Genomic DNA, 16,702 nt, shown 5'->3' on the forward strand with positions numbered 1-16,702 from the left:
TCTATTTTGTATCCATCCCGCATCACATCTATAATCCATTGATTTTTTGTGACCTCTGTCCAAGACTCCCAGAACTTGGACAGTCTCCCCCCGACTGGGGCTGTGTCATTGTTTGTCTTTTGTATCTCGGGGCTTGAAAAAAATATTAGAATTCTTGCCCCCTTTTGAGTAACTCCAATGACCGCTCTTTGATTTCCCTTTGTATCTTTCCTGATACTTAGGATGCTGAGTCTGCTCCTTTTTCTTCTGGGCTTTTTCCTCTGGGAGAGCCTTTTTCTTGTCAGATGATTTTTCTAGCAATTTATCAAGGACTGACCCAAACACATATTTGCCTTCGAAAGGAAGACCACAAAGCTTGGACTTGGAGATATTATCCCCCGTCCAGTCCTTCAGCCATAAGGCCCGTCGGGCTGAGTTAATTAGGGCTCCGTCTTTGGCTGCGACCCGTATGGCTTCTGCTGAGGCATCTGCTAGGAAGCCTATAGCGTCCTTTAGAAGAGGAAGGGAGTCAATTATCTTCTCCTTTGAAGTCCCACTCCTTAGATGTTCCTCTAACTGGTTAATCCAGACATGGGATGCTCTGGCTACACAGGTAGCCGCTATGTTATTTTTAATAGAAAAAGTGACTGTTTCCCAGGACTTTTTCAATAAGCTCTCAGCCTTGCGATCCATTGGATCACGGAGTTGTGTGGAGTTTTCAAAGGAGAGAATGGTCTTCTTTGCTACTTTTGCCACCTGGGCATCAATCATAGGGACTTCCCATTCCTCAGTTTCCTCAGAATCAAAGGGAAGACGTCGCCTGATATCTGAGGGAACTGACATTCTCTTTTCGGGTTTTTTCCATTTGTCAACAATTAGATCTTTAATCATCTTGTGGATAGGGAAACCTAATTTTTTCTTTGCCCTAAGTCCTGCAAATAACTGATCTGCAGCTGAGATCTTCTCCTGCTTCTCCTCAATACTTAATGCGCTCCTTACAGCCTTTAACAAAGGCATTGTATGATCAGAGGGAAAGAAGTATTTCCTTCTTGCTTCCTGAGTGTCAGAAGCTTCAGACCGAGCCCCTGAGTCCGATATCTGGCCTGATTCGACCTCTGAGACCGAGAAGGTAGATGGAGACCTGTGTCTTTTTGATGTGACAGAAGACACCGAGGATCCCGAGCATCTTGGTACTACCATGGCAGAAGTGATATCCGCCGGCAGAGTCAAGACTAAAGGCTGAGCAGGGGGATTAGCAGGAGGAGGAGGAGGATTAATCGTTGGTTCTGGGGCGGGAGCCGGAGCCATAGCCTGAGTGATTGGTATAGAACCCTTTATTTCATCTTGAATCAGCTGTCTTATGTCAGATAAAAAAGATGATCTGTCCTCCTTTATAAATTCACTGATGCAGGCTGTACAAATATTCCGCTTGAAGGAGGATGGCAATCTAGAATTACAGTTGATGCATTTCCTAGCAGATGGAGGGGGAGCATTAGCTTTCTCCTTCTCTTTCTGAGTGGCTTCTTTCTCCTAGGCATGAAAACAAGAATTAGCCACATGGCAGGAGATTTAGAGAAGCCCCACACCTGGTGAAACAGCAGGTGGGCACCCAGAGAGAGAGAGGGTTGGAAATAGGTGGAATATAATAACATTGCACCACAACCCTCAGTGTAGCAAATAAATGGCACACTTACCGCCGCCGGCGGGTGCGAAGGCTTGTCTGCTGATGACGCGGAGGCTGAATCCATGGTGAGTAGCAGGACGGGCGACCCGCAGAGAAGAGCCCGTCCTTTTGAATGCACCGCCCAGCGTTCTCCCGGCTGCCGGAGCATTCGCTTCCGGTCTGTGACGTCAGCGCGCCACGTTACATTACGTGGTGACGCACGTCAAGTCCCATGCCCCACTTCTGGCGGAACTCACTCGGACCGGAAGTAGGCCGCGGCTGACGCAGAGTAGGTCGCACGCCTGCAGGGGAGTGCTGGAGACAACAGCCCCGCAATCCCCGCGCGTCCTCGCCACTACTAGAAATGGCGCGCAAAGCGGGCCTTCCTTACCCCATCCAGATGCCTTTAAGGAAGGAAGGGGATGAACCCAATCAATCCCGCTGGTAAGGGGAACTTTTTTCTTCAGGGGATCTCCTCACCTTCACACGGATCCCCCACGCCTCTCGTGCCTGCCCTTCAGGGACAGGAAAAGCACTGGTGTCTGGGGGAAGGGGAGGGGCTTTTAACCTCTCGCTGTGTGCTTTTCCTCTCCCTAGGGTAAGAGTTAACTCCTGTGGTTTTCTGTGTAATACAGGACAGGGTGGGTTCTGTACTAGGGACCCTCTCTATCAGCCTAGGATTCTCTACCTGGGTGTATGTATACAGCTATCTAAGGGTCCATTTACACAGAAAGATTATCTGCCAAAGATTTGGAGCCAAAGCCAGAAACAGACTATAAACAGAGAACAGGTCATAAAGGAAAGCCTGAGATTTCTCCTCTTTTCAAATTCATTCCTGGCTTTGGCTTCAAATCTTTATCAGATCATCTTTCTGTGTAAATGGACCCTAACATTCAGGGTCGTTGATCTTCTAATCTCTCTAATCGGGCAGCATGCAATTGCTTCTTCCCATCTCACCAGCCCAATGAATGATCTGCAAGTAAGGCTGTGACCGCCCTGGCAACTCGTACTTCAGGCAGCATGAACATGATGACAAGAGTCCTTTATGTTACCCAGGTACAAGGGAAATTTGAATATCTGCTATAATTCCTACCGGATGCTGTGAGGGGCGGCTGATCCTCCATCATGGCGTCCTGGTACAGATCCTTGTGTCCTTCTACATACTCCCACTCCTCCATGGAGAAATAGACGGCCACATCCTGACACCTTATAGGAACCTGACACACACAATGGTCACACAGTCATCCCCCCCAGCCTGCTGCCTCCTGGATTACTCTATCATCTCCCAGCATTCCCAGCAGGGTCACCTCTCCAGTCACCCCCCCCTCCTGTATTACTGTATAATGTCCCAGCAGTGTCACCTCTCCAGTCACCCCCCTCCTGTATTACTGTATAATGTCCCAGCAGTGTCACCTCTCCAGTCATCCCCCCCCTCCTGTATTACTGTATAATGTCCCAGCATTCCCAGCAGTGTCACCTCTCCAGTCACCCCCCCCTCATGTATTACTGTATAATGTCCCAGCAGTGTCACCTCTCCAGTCCCCCCACCCCTCCTGTATTACTGTATAATGTCCCAGCAGGGTCACCTCTCTAGTCACCCCCCCCCACCCCTCCTGTATTACTGTATAATGTCCCAGCAGTGTCACCTCTCCAGTCCCCCCCCCTCCTGTATTACTGTATAATCTCCCAGCAGTGTCACCTCTCCAGTCCCCCCCCCCTCCTGTATTACAGTATAATGTCCCAGCAGGGTCACCTCTCCAGTCATCCCACCCCTCCTGTATTACTGTATAATGTCCCAGCATTCCCAGCAGTGTCACCTCTCCAGTCCCCCCCCCTCCTGTATTACTGTATAATGTCCCAGCAGTGTCACCTCTCCAGTCCCCCCACCCCTCCTGTATTACAGTATAATGTCCCAGCAGGGTCACCTCTCCAGTCCCCCCCACCCCTCCTGTATTACAGTATAATGTCCCAGCAGGGTCACCTCTCCAGTCAGCAGGTCAGTGATCCGGCGGGTGAGATGCAGGATCTTCTGGGCATTGTCCTCCTCATCGACCACTGATCGGGGTGACTCTGTGATGGGGCTCTGGGTTCTGCTCCTTCTCCCATATTCTCCAGGTGTTTTAGTCACTGGACCATAATCCTGTGTATGAGAAGATAACAGGGAAATTCTATAGATATCAGATCTCATCTCTCCTACCGATCAGTCATAACCCTAACACCCGCCTAATATTCTACCATCCCACTGTACGCCGATCTGAGGGGCCCGACTCCATAACCCTGTGATGTGCGTCCCCCCCTGACCCCATAACCCTGTGATGTGCGTCCCCCCCTGACCCCATAACCCTGTGATGTGCGTCCCCCCCTGACCCCATAACCCTGTGATGTGCGTCCCCCCCCGGGCCCTATAGCTCTGTGATGTGCGTCCCCCCCTGACCCCTATCCCCCAGAATCCCCCTCACCTCTCCCCCCTCCTATATTAGTAATAGAGATAAGAGGGAGGTCATGTGACACATTACCCAGAATCCCTCACCTCTCCCCCCACTCCTGTATTAGTAATAGAGATAAGGGGGAGGTCATGTGACCCATCCCACAGAATCCCCTCACCTCCCCCCTCTTGTATTAGTAATAGAGATAAGAGGGAGGTCATGTGACACATTACCCAGAATCCCCCTCACCTCTCCGGTCAGCAGGTGGAGGATCTCCAGGGTCAGACTTAATAGGACTTGGGTTAGCTCCTCCCATGGGCGGGCTGTAGTGGGCGTGCTCTGTACACCATCTTCACCAATCTTCCTCTCTTCAGCCTAAATGTAGAAGATAAATGTGACTTGATGGGAGGAGTCTATGGGTCCTATTAGATGGGCCGATGGGGGCCCGATAATAAATGTAAACAAGCAGTAATGGATCGGTTTGTCTTGGGGAGGGAGTATGTGGAAATGGTGAAACTCCTGTATGGGGACGCTAGGGCTGCCGTCACGGTGAATGGTCTCCATTCTGCCGTTTTTTGGCTGGGTCGTGGGACCAGGCAGGGATGTCCCCTCTCCCCCTTACTCTTCGCCCTTGGAATAGAACCAGTAGCTTGTCTTATTAGACGGGACCAGGATATAGTGGGCTTCGGGGCGAGGGGTGAGGGGGACAGGGTGTCTTTGTACGCGGACGACATGCTCTTGTTTCTCCGGGACCCTGTCATCGCTATTCCCAGGGTTATTGATCTGATTCAGAGGGTGGGACAGTATTTGGGCTTAGCAATAAATTGGAGGAAGTCAGTGTTGATGTTGGTGGGTAGAGAAGGGGAGCTGTCCTTCCCACAGCTTCAAGTCCTGGGGAGAGGTCATTCTTTTAGATACCTTGGGGTACGGGTCGCCCGGAGTATTACGGCCTTTTGTGATCTTAAAGGGGTATTCCAGGGAAAATCAATAATTTAGCAATGGAAAGGGTTAACCAAGGTTAACCCTTTCCTAATAAACTTACCTGTCCGTTATTGGCCCCCCAAGGAGATCTCTGGTCCGGTCACGTGAGCCTCCAGCTTGCCTCTCCCGGATCCTCTTGTCCTTCTGGTTCGGTGACGTCACCACCCGGCCGGCGTCTGCTGTCTTTTCTTATTAGCAGCAGAGCACTGAACCCTGACTGGCTTGGTAGCGTGCAGCCAATCAGGGTTCAGTGCTCTGGGTCCCCTGCTGTAAGTTATCAGGGTTTGGGGGGGGCTCAGTGCCGGTGTCAGAACTACATTAGGGCAATGTGAGGGGTCCCTGCGGCATAACTTCATTCATAGCCACCAGACACCCGGAGCGGAGCTATGAATGAAGTGATGCCGCCCACCGCATCCCTTCCCCTCCCGGGACTCAGGGTCAGTATCGCTGACATCCGGGGGGGAAGTCCTGTAAAGTAATGCTGATCGGCTGCTGCTGATCCCCCCCGGCCCCCCTCCCTGTGTCCCCGTCAGATCTCTCACCCCCAGAGCGCGCTGCCGCACTGGCCCGATCTCTGCACCTCTGATCTCCTGCATCAAGCAGCCGGCGGTACACAGCTGACAGGCGCTGTGTGACTGAGGCAGGAGAGATCTCTTCCTTGCTCCGTACACAGCGCCTGTCAGCTTAGTTTTATCGGGGTGATTGACAGCGATACTGACCCTGAGTCCCGGGAGGGGAAGGGATGCGGTGGGCGGCATCACTTCATTCATAGCTCCGCTCCAGGTGTCTGGTGGCTATGAATGAAGTTATGCCGCAGGGACCCCTCACATTACCCTAATGTAGTTCTGACACCGGCACTGAGCCCCCCCAAACCCTGATAACTTACAGCAGGGGACGCAGAGCACTGAACCCTGATTGGCTGCACGCTAACAAACCAGTCAGGGTTCAGTGCTCTGCTGCTAATAAGAAAGACAGCAGACGCCGGCCGGGTGGTGACGTCACCGAACCGGAAGGACAGAGGATCCGGGAGAGGCAAGCTGGACGCTCACGTGACTGGACCAGAGCTCTCCTTGGGGGGCCAATAACGGACAGGTAAGTATATTAGGAAAGGGTTAACCTTGGTTAGCCCTTTCCATTGCTAAATTATTGATTTTCCCTGGAATACCCCTTTAACCTTGTTCCTTTGATAAGGGAGATGGAGGAAGAGGTGAGAGTCTGGAATCTGCCCCTTTCCAGGGCGGATAGGCTGGTTTTGCTGAAGGTAGTTTGCCTCCCTAAGTTTCTATACATGTTTGGGGCTGCTCCGGTCTGGGTAGGCCAAAAGGTCTTTAAGAGGATCAAGAATATATGGAATTTTTTAATCTGGGGACGCAAACGTGTTCGCATTAAGTTAGCGCTTCTGACAGTCCCTAAGGATAAGGGTGGGCTTGGCCTTCCTTCAATGGAAACATATTTTTGGCTCCTGGACTGGAGGAACAATTCTTTTTTCTCCCGGCTTGGAGAGGGGCAATAGATGGTCAATTAGATATTTTCCAGATCCTTGATTCAGGTATCCTCAAGGGCAGATCTAGAGAGGAATGGCCGATGGTGGACGCCCTAGTTAGAACATGGAGTCAGATTACTAGCTGTTTAGACCTGAAGGGTTTTTTGAGCTTTTCCCCTCTGTGGGACCATTGTAGTTTGGGGGAGGTGGGGAAAGTTGGGGCACTATATGACACTCTCGGTCACGACCTAAAACTGATATCAGACGTGGTGGTAATGGGTAAAATATAATCATGGAGCCAAGTAAAGAAGGAGTGTGGCCTGAGTGACTCCCGCTGGTTCCATTATTTGCCTTTATCTAGTGCCTTGAGATCGGATTTTAGTAATATGGAGTATAAATTGAAAGCTAATTTAACACTAGATAAAATGAGAGGACTAGGCGATAGATCCAAAGGTGTCTCAAAATTGTATAAATGTTTTCTTTCAGAACGGGACCTGGAATTTGGGAGTCGGAGGGCGTGGGAAAAAGAGGTGGGGGAGGGGGTGAACTGGGCGGTTGTTTACCGTAACATTAGGAGAGTGGCGCCATCAGTAAACCAGCAGTTGATCCAGTTCTTTATTGTACATAGATTGTACTACACCCCCGCCTTTATGTTCAAAATCAATATCCACGATGTACAGAAGCGGGTGACCTCGGTCATATGAAGCGGGTGACCTCGGTCATATGAAGCGGGTGACCTCGGTCATATGAAGCGGGTGACCTCGGTCATATGAAGCGGGTGACCTCGGTCATATGAAGCGGGTGACCTCGGTCATATGAAGCGGGTGACCTCGGTCATATGTTATGGTCGTGCGGGGAACTCAAGCCTTATTGGTCAGGGGTGTTACAGAGGATATGGGGTTGTCTTTAGAGGGAGACTTCTGTTTGTTTATCTTGGGCGATACGTCAAGACCACCCAGCGGATTTCCAGTGCTCAAAGAAAACGTTTATTAAAAATGATGTTCTGTGCGAAGTTATTGATCATGAGAAAATGGATCTCTTCCCAGCCCCGTGTTTGGAGGCATGGGAACAATGTTTGGGATGGTATCAGGGTTAGGGGGGAGAGCGAGGGAGTAGTTACGTTGATTGAATAGTTTCCTGTGTCTTTTTTTTTTCGCTGGGGGGGTCGGGATGGAGGGGGGTTTGGGGAGTAGGGGGGCAAATATGCGATACTATGTATTTTCGGATTTTTCGATGAAAGGACTGTTTCTTTCTATGTAGATCTGTGATATTTTTTTTGTGCTGAAAATTTGTTGTAACCTTGTTTTATTTTGTTTTTTTTATAAAATAAAAATATATTATAATAAAAAAAAATAAATGTAAACAAGCGCCGATCGGCTAGATCAGCACAGGGCCTATTACACTGCCCGAAAATTGTTTAACAAGGGCTGCAGGGACTACATTACCTATCCATGGTCCAGGGCTCCTCCTGCTCCTCTTCTCCCCGGGTCCTGCACGCTGCAGCTCCAGAGCGATCTGTCCTAGCTGACAGGTCCCGGCCAGTGATTGGCTGAGCGGCCGTCAGTTAGGACAGGCCGCTGTGAAGCTGCAGCACGCAGGACCGGGGGAGAAGAGGAGCAGGAGGAGCCCTGGACCATGGATAGGTAATGTATTCTTTTGCAAATCGTTAGCCGCCGGACGCACACTGCTATTACACGTAGCGATGCGCGGTCAGTGGCCGACAATTATAGGTCTGAACCTATATCGAGGATAACGATAATCAGCTGATAGTTGTGTTTGTTACACGGAACAATAATCGGCCGGATAGGATAGTACCCTATGCCAGCAAGGCTGGAGCATGACCACAAAACTAGGGGCGAAGATTACTGCTCCAGGACATCACTCGGTGTGTATGTGATATCGCTCAGGGTGTATGTGATATCTCTCAGGGTGTATGTGATATCTCTCAGGGTGTATGTGATATCACTCAGGGTGTATGTGATATCGCTCAGGGTGTATGTGATATCACTCAGGGTGTATGTGATATCGCTCAGGGTGTATGTGATATCACTCAGGGTGTATGTGATATCGCTCAGGGTGTATGTGATATCTCTCAGGGTGTATGTGATATCACTCAGGGTGTATGTGATATCTCTCAGGGTGTATGTGATATTGCTCAGGGTGTATGTGATATCGCTCAGGGTGTATGTGATATCACTCAGGGTGTATGTGATATCTCTTAGGGTGTATGTGATATTACTCAGGGTGTATGTGATATCTCTCAGGGTGTATGTGATATCGCTCAGGGTGTATGTGATATCGCTCAGGGTGTATGTGATATCGCTCAGGGTGTATGTGATATCTCTCAGGGTGTATGTGATATCGCTCAGGGTGTATGTGATATCTCTCAGGGTGTATGTGATATCACTCAGGGTGTATGTGATATTACTCAGGGTGTATCTGATATCGCTCAGGGTGTTTTTGCCCTCTTTATGTGATATCTCTCAGGGTGTTTTTGCCCTGGTTGGGGGGGGGGGGGGTGTTGCCCTCGCCTCCCCCTTTACATGCGGTGGTCCTCTCACCTGTGTCCCTGATGACTCCGGCTCAGCAGGTGTGAAGATTGTGGGCACGGCGCTCTCGTTCAGCACCCTCACCTCTCCGTTCCCTGTGTAACACTGTGGGGAGAAGTGCTCAGAACACACCCGGTACCAGCCGGGCCTTTCACCCTGGTGTATTCTTGCTGCCATCTCCTCCAGGTCCCCGCAGACTTGTCCTTCTGCCTCCAAAGATCTCAGCCAGGATTTTATGCTTTCCAGAGTTGTGGGAAAAGCATGTAGGACGGCACTGTCGGAGTTCCTCCTCATCCCGGCCGAGTTATGGCAGGAAGCAACTAGGCATTTTGGCATTTTCAACTGTTTCCTAGAAAACCAAACATAAAAAAAGATTGAGGAGCCGCACATGGCACGCCGGGCACAGACACACCCCGGCACTGGCACACCCCGGCACTGGCACACCCGGGCACAAGCACACCCTGGCAAACCTCGACACAAGCACACCCCGACACAGACACACCCCGGCACTGGCACACCCCGGCACAGACACACCCCGGCACTGGCACACCCGGGCACAAGCACACCCTGCCAAACCTCGACACAAGCACACCCCGACACAGACACACCCCGGCACTGGCACACCCGGGCACTGGCACACCCGGGCACAAGCACACCCTGGCACTGGCACACCCGGGCACAAGCACACCCCGGCACTGGCACACCCGGGCACTGGCACACCCGGGCACAAGCACACCCTGGCAAACCTCGACACAAGCACACCCCGACACAGGCACACCTCGGCACAAGCACACCCTGGGACAGGCACACCCTGGCACACCCCGACACAGGCCCCCCCCGGCACAGGCACGCCAAGCACAGGCACACCCCGGCACGCCAAGCACAGCCACACCCCAGCACGCCAAGCACAGGCACACCCCGGCACAGGCACAACCCACATTATATGATTGGTGTCTCCTCCTCCTCCATGTTACTATCAGTATATGATTGGTGTCTCCTCCTCCTCCATGTTACTATCAGTATATGATTGGTGTCTCCTCCTCCTCCTCCATGTTACTATCAGTATGATTGGTGTCTCCTCCTCCTCCTCCTCCATGTTACTATCAGTATATGATTGGTGTCTCTTCCTCCTCCTCCATGTTACTATCAGTATATGATTGGTGTCTCCTCCTCCTCCTCCTCCTCCTCCATGTTACTATCAGTATATGATTGGTGTCTCCTCCTCCTCCATGTTACTATCAGTATATGATTGGTGTCTCCTCCTCCTCCTCCATGTTACTATCAGTATATAATTGGTGTCTCCTCCTCCTCCTCCTCCTCCTCCTCCATGTTACTATCAGTATATGATTGGTGTCTCCTCCTCCTCCTCCATGTTACTATCAGTATATGATTGGTGTCTCTTCCTCCTCCTCCTCCATGTTACTATCAGTATATGATTGGTGTCTCCTCCTCCTCCTCCTCCATGTTACTATCAGTATATGATTGGTGTCTCCTCCTCCTCCATGTTACTATCAGTATATGATTGGTGTCTCCTCCTACCTCCTCCATGTTACTATCAGTATATGATTGGTGTCTCCTCCTCCTCCTCCATGTTACTATCAGTATATGATTGGTGTCTCCTCCTCCTCCTCCATGGTACTATCAGTATATGATTGGTGTCTCCTCCTCCTCCTCCTCCATGTTACTATCAGTATATGATTGGTGTCTCCTCCTCCATGTTACTATCAGTATATGATTGGTGTCTCCTCCTCCTCCATGTTACTATCAGTATATGATTGGTGTCTCCTCCTCCTCCTCCATGTTTACTATCAGTATATGATTGGTGTCTCCCTCCTCCATGTTACTATCAGTATATGATTGGTGTCTCCTCCTCCTCCTCCATGTTACTATCAGTATATGATTGGTGTCTCCTCCTCCTCCTCCTCCATGTTACTATCAGTATATGATTGGTGTCTCCTCCTCCTCCATGTTACTATCAGTATATGATTGGTGTCTCCTCCTCCTCCATGTTACTATCAGTATATGATTGGTGTCTCCTCCTCCTCCTTCATGTTACTATCAGTATATGATTGGTGTCTCCTCCTCCTCCATGTTACTATCAGTATATGATTGGTGTCTCCTCCTCCTCCTCCATGTTACTATCAGTATATGATTGGTGTCTTCTCCTCCTCCTCCTCCATGTTACTATCAGTATATGATTGGTGTCTCCTCCTCCTCCATGTTACTATCAGTATATGATTGGTGTCTTCTCCTCCTCCTCCTCCATGTTACTATCAGTATATGATTGGTGTCTCCTCCTCCTCCTCCATGTTACTATCAGTATATGATTGGTGTCTTCTCCTCCTCCTCCTCCATGTTACTATCAGTATATGATTGGTGTCTCCTCCTCCATGTTACTATCAGTATATTATTGGTGTCTCCTCCTCCATGTTACTATCAGTATATGATTGGTGTCTCCTCCTCCTCCATGTTACTATCAGTATATGATTGGTGTCTCCTCCTCCTCTTCCTCCATGTTACTATCAGTATATGATTGGTGTCTCCTCCTCCTCCTCCATGTTACTATCAGTATATGATTGGTGTCTCCTCCTCCTCCTCCATGTTACTATCAGTATATGATTGGTGTCTCCTCCTCCTCCATGTTACTATCAGTATATGATTGGTGTCTCCTCCTCCACCTCCATGTTACTATCAGTATATGATTGGTGTCTCCTCCTCCTCCTCCATGTTACTATCAGTATATGATTGGTGTCTCCTCATCCTCCTCCTCCATGTTACTATCAGTATATGATTGGTGTCTCCTCCTCCTCCTCCATGTACTATCAGTATATGATTGGTGTCCCCCTCCTCCTCCATGTTACTATCAGTATATGATTGGTGTCTCCTCCTCCTCCTCCCATGTTACTATCAGTATATGATTGGTGTCTCTCTCCTCTCCTCCATGTTACTATCAGTATATGATGGTGTCTCCTCCTCCTCCTCCTCCATGTTACTATCAGTATATGATTGGTGTCTCCTCCTCTCCATGTTACATCAGTATATGGATTGGTGTCTCCTCCCTCCTCCATGTTACTCATCAGTATATGATTGGTGTCTCCTCCTCCTCCTCCATGTTACTATCAGTATATGATTGGTGTCTCCTCCTCCTCCTCCATGTTACTATCAGTATATGATTGGTGTCTCCTCCTCCTCCTCCTCCATGTTACTATCAGTATATGATTGGTGTCTCCTCCTCCTCCATGTTACTATCAGTATATGATTGGTGTCTCCTCCTCCTCCATGTTACTATCAGTATATGATTGGTGTCTCCTCCTCCTCCTCCTCCATGTTACTATCAGTATATGATTGGTGTCTCCTCCTCCTCCATGTTACTATCAGTATATGATTGGTGTCTCCTCCTTCTCCTCCTCCATGTTACTATCAGTATATGATTGGTGTCTCCTCCTCCTCCTCCATGTTACTATCAGTATATGATTGGTGTCTCCTCCTCCTCCTCCATGTTACTATCAGTATATGATTGGTGTCTCCTCCTCCTCCTCCATGTTACTATCAGTATATGATTGGTGTCTCCTCCTCTTCCTCCTCCATGTTACTATCAGTATATGATTGGTGTCTCCTCCTCCTCCTCCATGTTACTATCAGTATATGATTGGTGTCTCCTCCTCCTCCATGTTACTATCAGTATATGATTGGTGTCTCCTCCTCCTCCTCCATGTTACTTTCAGTATATGATTGGTGTCTCCTCCTCCTCCATGTTACTATCAGTATATGATTGGTGTCTCCTCCTCCTCCTCCATGTTACTATCAGTATATGATTGGTGTCTCCTCCTCCTCCATGTTACTATCAGTATATGATTGGTGTCTCCTCCTCCTCCTCCATGTTACTATCAGTATATGATTGGTGTCTCCTCCTCCTCCATGTTACTATCAGTATATGATTGGTGTCTCCTCCTCCTCCATGTTACTATCAGTATATGATTGGTGTCTCCTCCTCCTCCTCCATGTTACTATCAGTATATGATTGGTGTCTCCTCCTCCTCCATGTTACTATCAGTATATGATTGGTGTCTCCTCCTCCTCCTCCATGTTACTATCAGTATATGATTGGTGTCTCCTCCTCCTCCTCCATGTTACTATCAGTATATGATTGGTGTCTCCTCCTCCTCCTCCTCCATGTTACTATCAGTATATGATTGGTGTCTCCTCCTCCTCCATGTTACTATCAGTATATGATTGGTGTCTCCTCCTCCATGTTACTATCAGTATATGATCGGTGTCTCCTCCTCCTCCTCCATGTTACTATCAGTATATGATTGGTGTCTCCTCCTCCTCCATGTTACTATCAGTATATGATTGGTGTCTCCTCCTCCTCCTCCATGTAACTATCAGTATATGATTGGTGTCTCCTCCTCCTCCTCCATGTTACTATCAGTATATGATCGGTGTCTCCTCCTCCTCCATGTTACTATCAGTATATGATTGGTGTCTCCTCCTCCTCCTCCATGTTACTATCAGTATATGATTGGTGTCTCCTCCTCCTCCTCCTCCATGTTACTATCAGTATATGATTGGTGTCTCCTCCTCCTCCTCCATGTTACTATCAGTATATGATTGGTGTCTCCTCCTCCTCCTCCATGTTACTATCAGTATATGATTGGTGTCTCCTCCTCCTCCTCCATGTTACTATCAGTATATGATTGGTGTCTCCTCCTCCTCCTCCATGTTACTATCAGTATATGATTGGTGTCTCCTCCTCCTCCTCCATGTTACTATCAGTATATGATTGGTGTCTCCTCCTCCTCCATGTTACTATCAGTATATGATTGGTGTCTCCTCCTCCTCCTCCATGTTACTATCAGTATATGATTGGTGTCTCCTCCTCCTCCATGTTACTATCAGTATATGATTGGTGTCTCCTCCTCCTCCATGTTACTATCAGTATATGATTGGTGTCTCCTCCTCCTCCTCCATGTTACTATCAGTATATGATTGGTGTCTCCTCCTCCTCCATGTTACTATCAGTATATGATTGGTGTCTCCTCCTCCTCCTCCATGTTACTATCAGTATATGATTGGTGTCTCCTCCTCCTCCTCCATGTTACTATCAGTATATGATTGGTGTCTCCTCCTCCTCCTCCTCCATGTTACTATCAGTATATGATTGGTGTCTCCTCCTCCTCCATGTTACTATCAGTATATGATTGGTGTCTCCTCCTCCATGTTACTATCAGTATATGATCGGTGTCTCCTCCTCCTCCTCCATGTTACTATCAGTATATGATTGGTGTCTCCTCCTCCTCCATGTTACTATCAGTATATGATTGGTGTCTCCTCCTCCTCCTCCATGTAACTATCAGTATATGATTGGTGTCTCCTCCTCCTCCTCCATGTTACTATCAGTATATGATCGGTGTCTCCTCCTCCTCCATGTTACTATCAGTATATGATTGGTGTCTCCTCCTCCTCCTCCATGTTACTATCAGTATATGATTGGTGTCTCCTCCTCCTCCTCCTCCATGTTACTATCAGTATATGATTGGTGTCTCCTCCTCCTCCTCCATGTTACTATCAGTATATGATTGGTGTCTCCTCCTCCTCCTCCATGTTACTATCAGTATATGATTGGTGTCTCCTCCTCCTCCTCCTCCATGTTACTATCAGTATATGATTGGTGTCTCCTCCTCCTCCTCCATGTTACTATCAGTATATGATTGGTGTCTCCTCCTCTTCCTCCTCCATGTTACTATCAGTATATGATTGGTGTCTCCTCCTCCTCCATGTTACTATCAGTATATGATTGGTGTCTCCTCCTCCTCCTCCATGTTACTATCAGTATATGATTGGTGTCTCCTCCTCCTCCATGTTACTATCAGTATATGATTGGTGTCTCCTCCTCCTCCTCCATGTTACTATCAGTATATGATTGGTGTCTCCTCCTCCTCCTCCATGTTACTTTCAGTATATGATTGGTGTCTCCTCCTCCTCCATGTTACTATCAGTATATGATTGGTGTCTCCTCCTCCTCCATGTTACTATCAGTATATGATTGGTGTCTCCTCCTCCTCCTCCATGTTACTATCAGTATATGATTGGTGTCTCCTCCTCCTCCTCCATGTTACTATCAGTATATGATTGGTGTCTCCTCCTCCTCCTCATCCTCCATGTTACTATCAGTATATGATTGGTGTCTCCTCCTCCTCCTCCATGTTACTATCAGTATATGATTGGTGTCTCCTCCTCCTCCATGTTACTATCAGTATATGATTGGTGTCTCCTCCTCCTCCATGTTACTATCAGTATATGATTGGTGTCTCCTCCTCCTCCATGTTACTATCAGTATATGATTGGTGTCTCCTCCTCCTCCTCCATGTTACTATCAGTATATGATTGGTGTCTCCTCCTCCTCCATGTTACTATCAGTATATGATTGGTGTCTCCTCCTCCTCCTCCATGTTACTATCAGTATATGATTGGTATCTCCTCCTCCATGTTACTATCAGTATATGATTGGTGTCTCCTCCTCCTCCTCCATGTTACTATCAGTATATGATTGGTGTCTCCTTCTCCTCCTCCTCCATGTTACTATCAGTATATGATCGGTGTCTCCTCCTCCTCCTCCATGTTACTATCAGTATATGATTGGTGTCTCCTCCTCCTCCATGTTACTATCAGTATATGATTGGTGTCTCCTCCTCCTCCTCCATGTTACTATCAGTATATGATTGGTGTCTCCTCCTCCTCCTCCATGTTACTATCAGTATATGATTGGTGTCTCCTCCTCCTCCTCCTCCATGTTACTATCAGTATATGATTGGTGTCTCCTCCTCCTCCTCCTCCATGTTACTATCAGTATATGATTGGTGTCTCCTCCTCCTCCTCCATGTTACTATCAGTATATGATTGGTGTCTCCTCCTCCTCCTCCATGTTACTATCAGTATATGATTGGTGTCTCCTCCTCCTCCATGTTACTATCAGTATCCTCCTCCATGTTACTATCAGTATATGATTGGTGTCTCCTCCTCCTCCATGTTACTATCAGTATATGATTGGTGTCTCCTCCTCCTCCTCCATGTTACTATCAGTATATGATTGGTATCTCCTCCTCCATGTTACTATCAGTATATGATTGGTGTCTCCTCCTCCTCCTCCATGTTACTATCAGTATATGATTGGTGTCTCCTCCTCCTCCATGTTACTATCAGTATATGATTGGTGTCTCCTCCTCCATGTTACTATCAGTATATGATTGGTGTCTCCTCCTCCTCCATGTTACTATCAGTATATGATTGGTGTCTCCTCCTCCTCCTCCATGTTACTATCAGTATATGATTGGTGTCTCCTCCTCTTCCTCCATGTTACTATCAGTATATGATTGGTGTCTCCTCCTCTTCCTCCATGTTACTATCAGTATATGATTGGTGTCTCCTCCTCCTCCTCCATGTTACTATCAGTATATGATTGGTGTCTCCTCCTCCTCCTCCTCCATGTTACTATTAGTATATGATTGGTGTCTCCTCCTCCTCCTCCTCCATGTTACTATCAGTATATGATTGGTGTCTCCTCCTCCTCCATGTTACTATCAGTATATGATTGGTGTCTCCTCCTCCATGTTACTATCAG

General features: G+C 48.3%; 1 protein-coding gene across 1 annotated transcript in view; it reads right to left on the reverse strand.

The window, feature by feature from the left end:
- Positions 1–16,702, reverse strand: part of LOC138798933 (zinc finger protein 250-like) — a 48,324-nt gene that overhangs the window by 5,204 nt on the left and 26,418 nt on the right. Inside the window, exons 2-5 of the mRNA XM_069979555.1 lie at positions 9,094–9,430; positions 4,318–4,443; positions 3,624–3,782; positions 2,736–2,859 (exon numbers count right to left, since the gene is read on the reverse strand). Of these exons, the coding sequence (XP_069835656.1) occupies positions 2,736–2,859; positions 3,624–3,782; positions 4,318–4,443; positions 9,094–9,417 (733 nt within the window). The 5' untranslated portion in view covers positions 9,418–9,430. The remainder of the gene's footprint in view (positions 1–2,735; positions 2,860–3,623; positions 3,783–4,317; positions 4,444–9,093; positions 9,431–16,702) is intronic.

Source organism: Dendropsophus ebraccatus, chromosome 8 (assembly GCF_027789765.1).
Source record: "Dendropsophus ebraccatus isolate aDenEbr1 chromosome 8, aDenEbr1.pat, whole genome shotgun sequence".
Taxonomy (NCBI): Eukaryota; Metazoa; Chordata; class Amphibia; order Anura; family Hylidae; genus Dendropsophus; species Dendropsophus ebraccatus.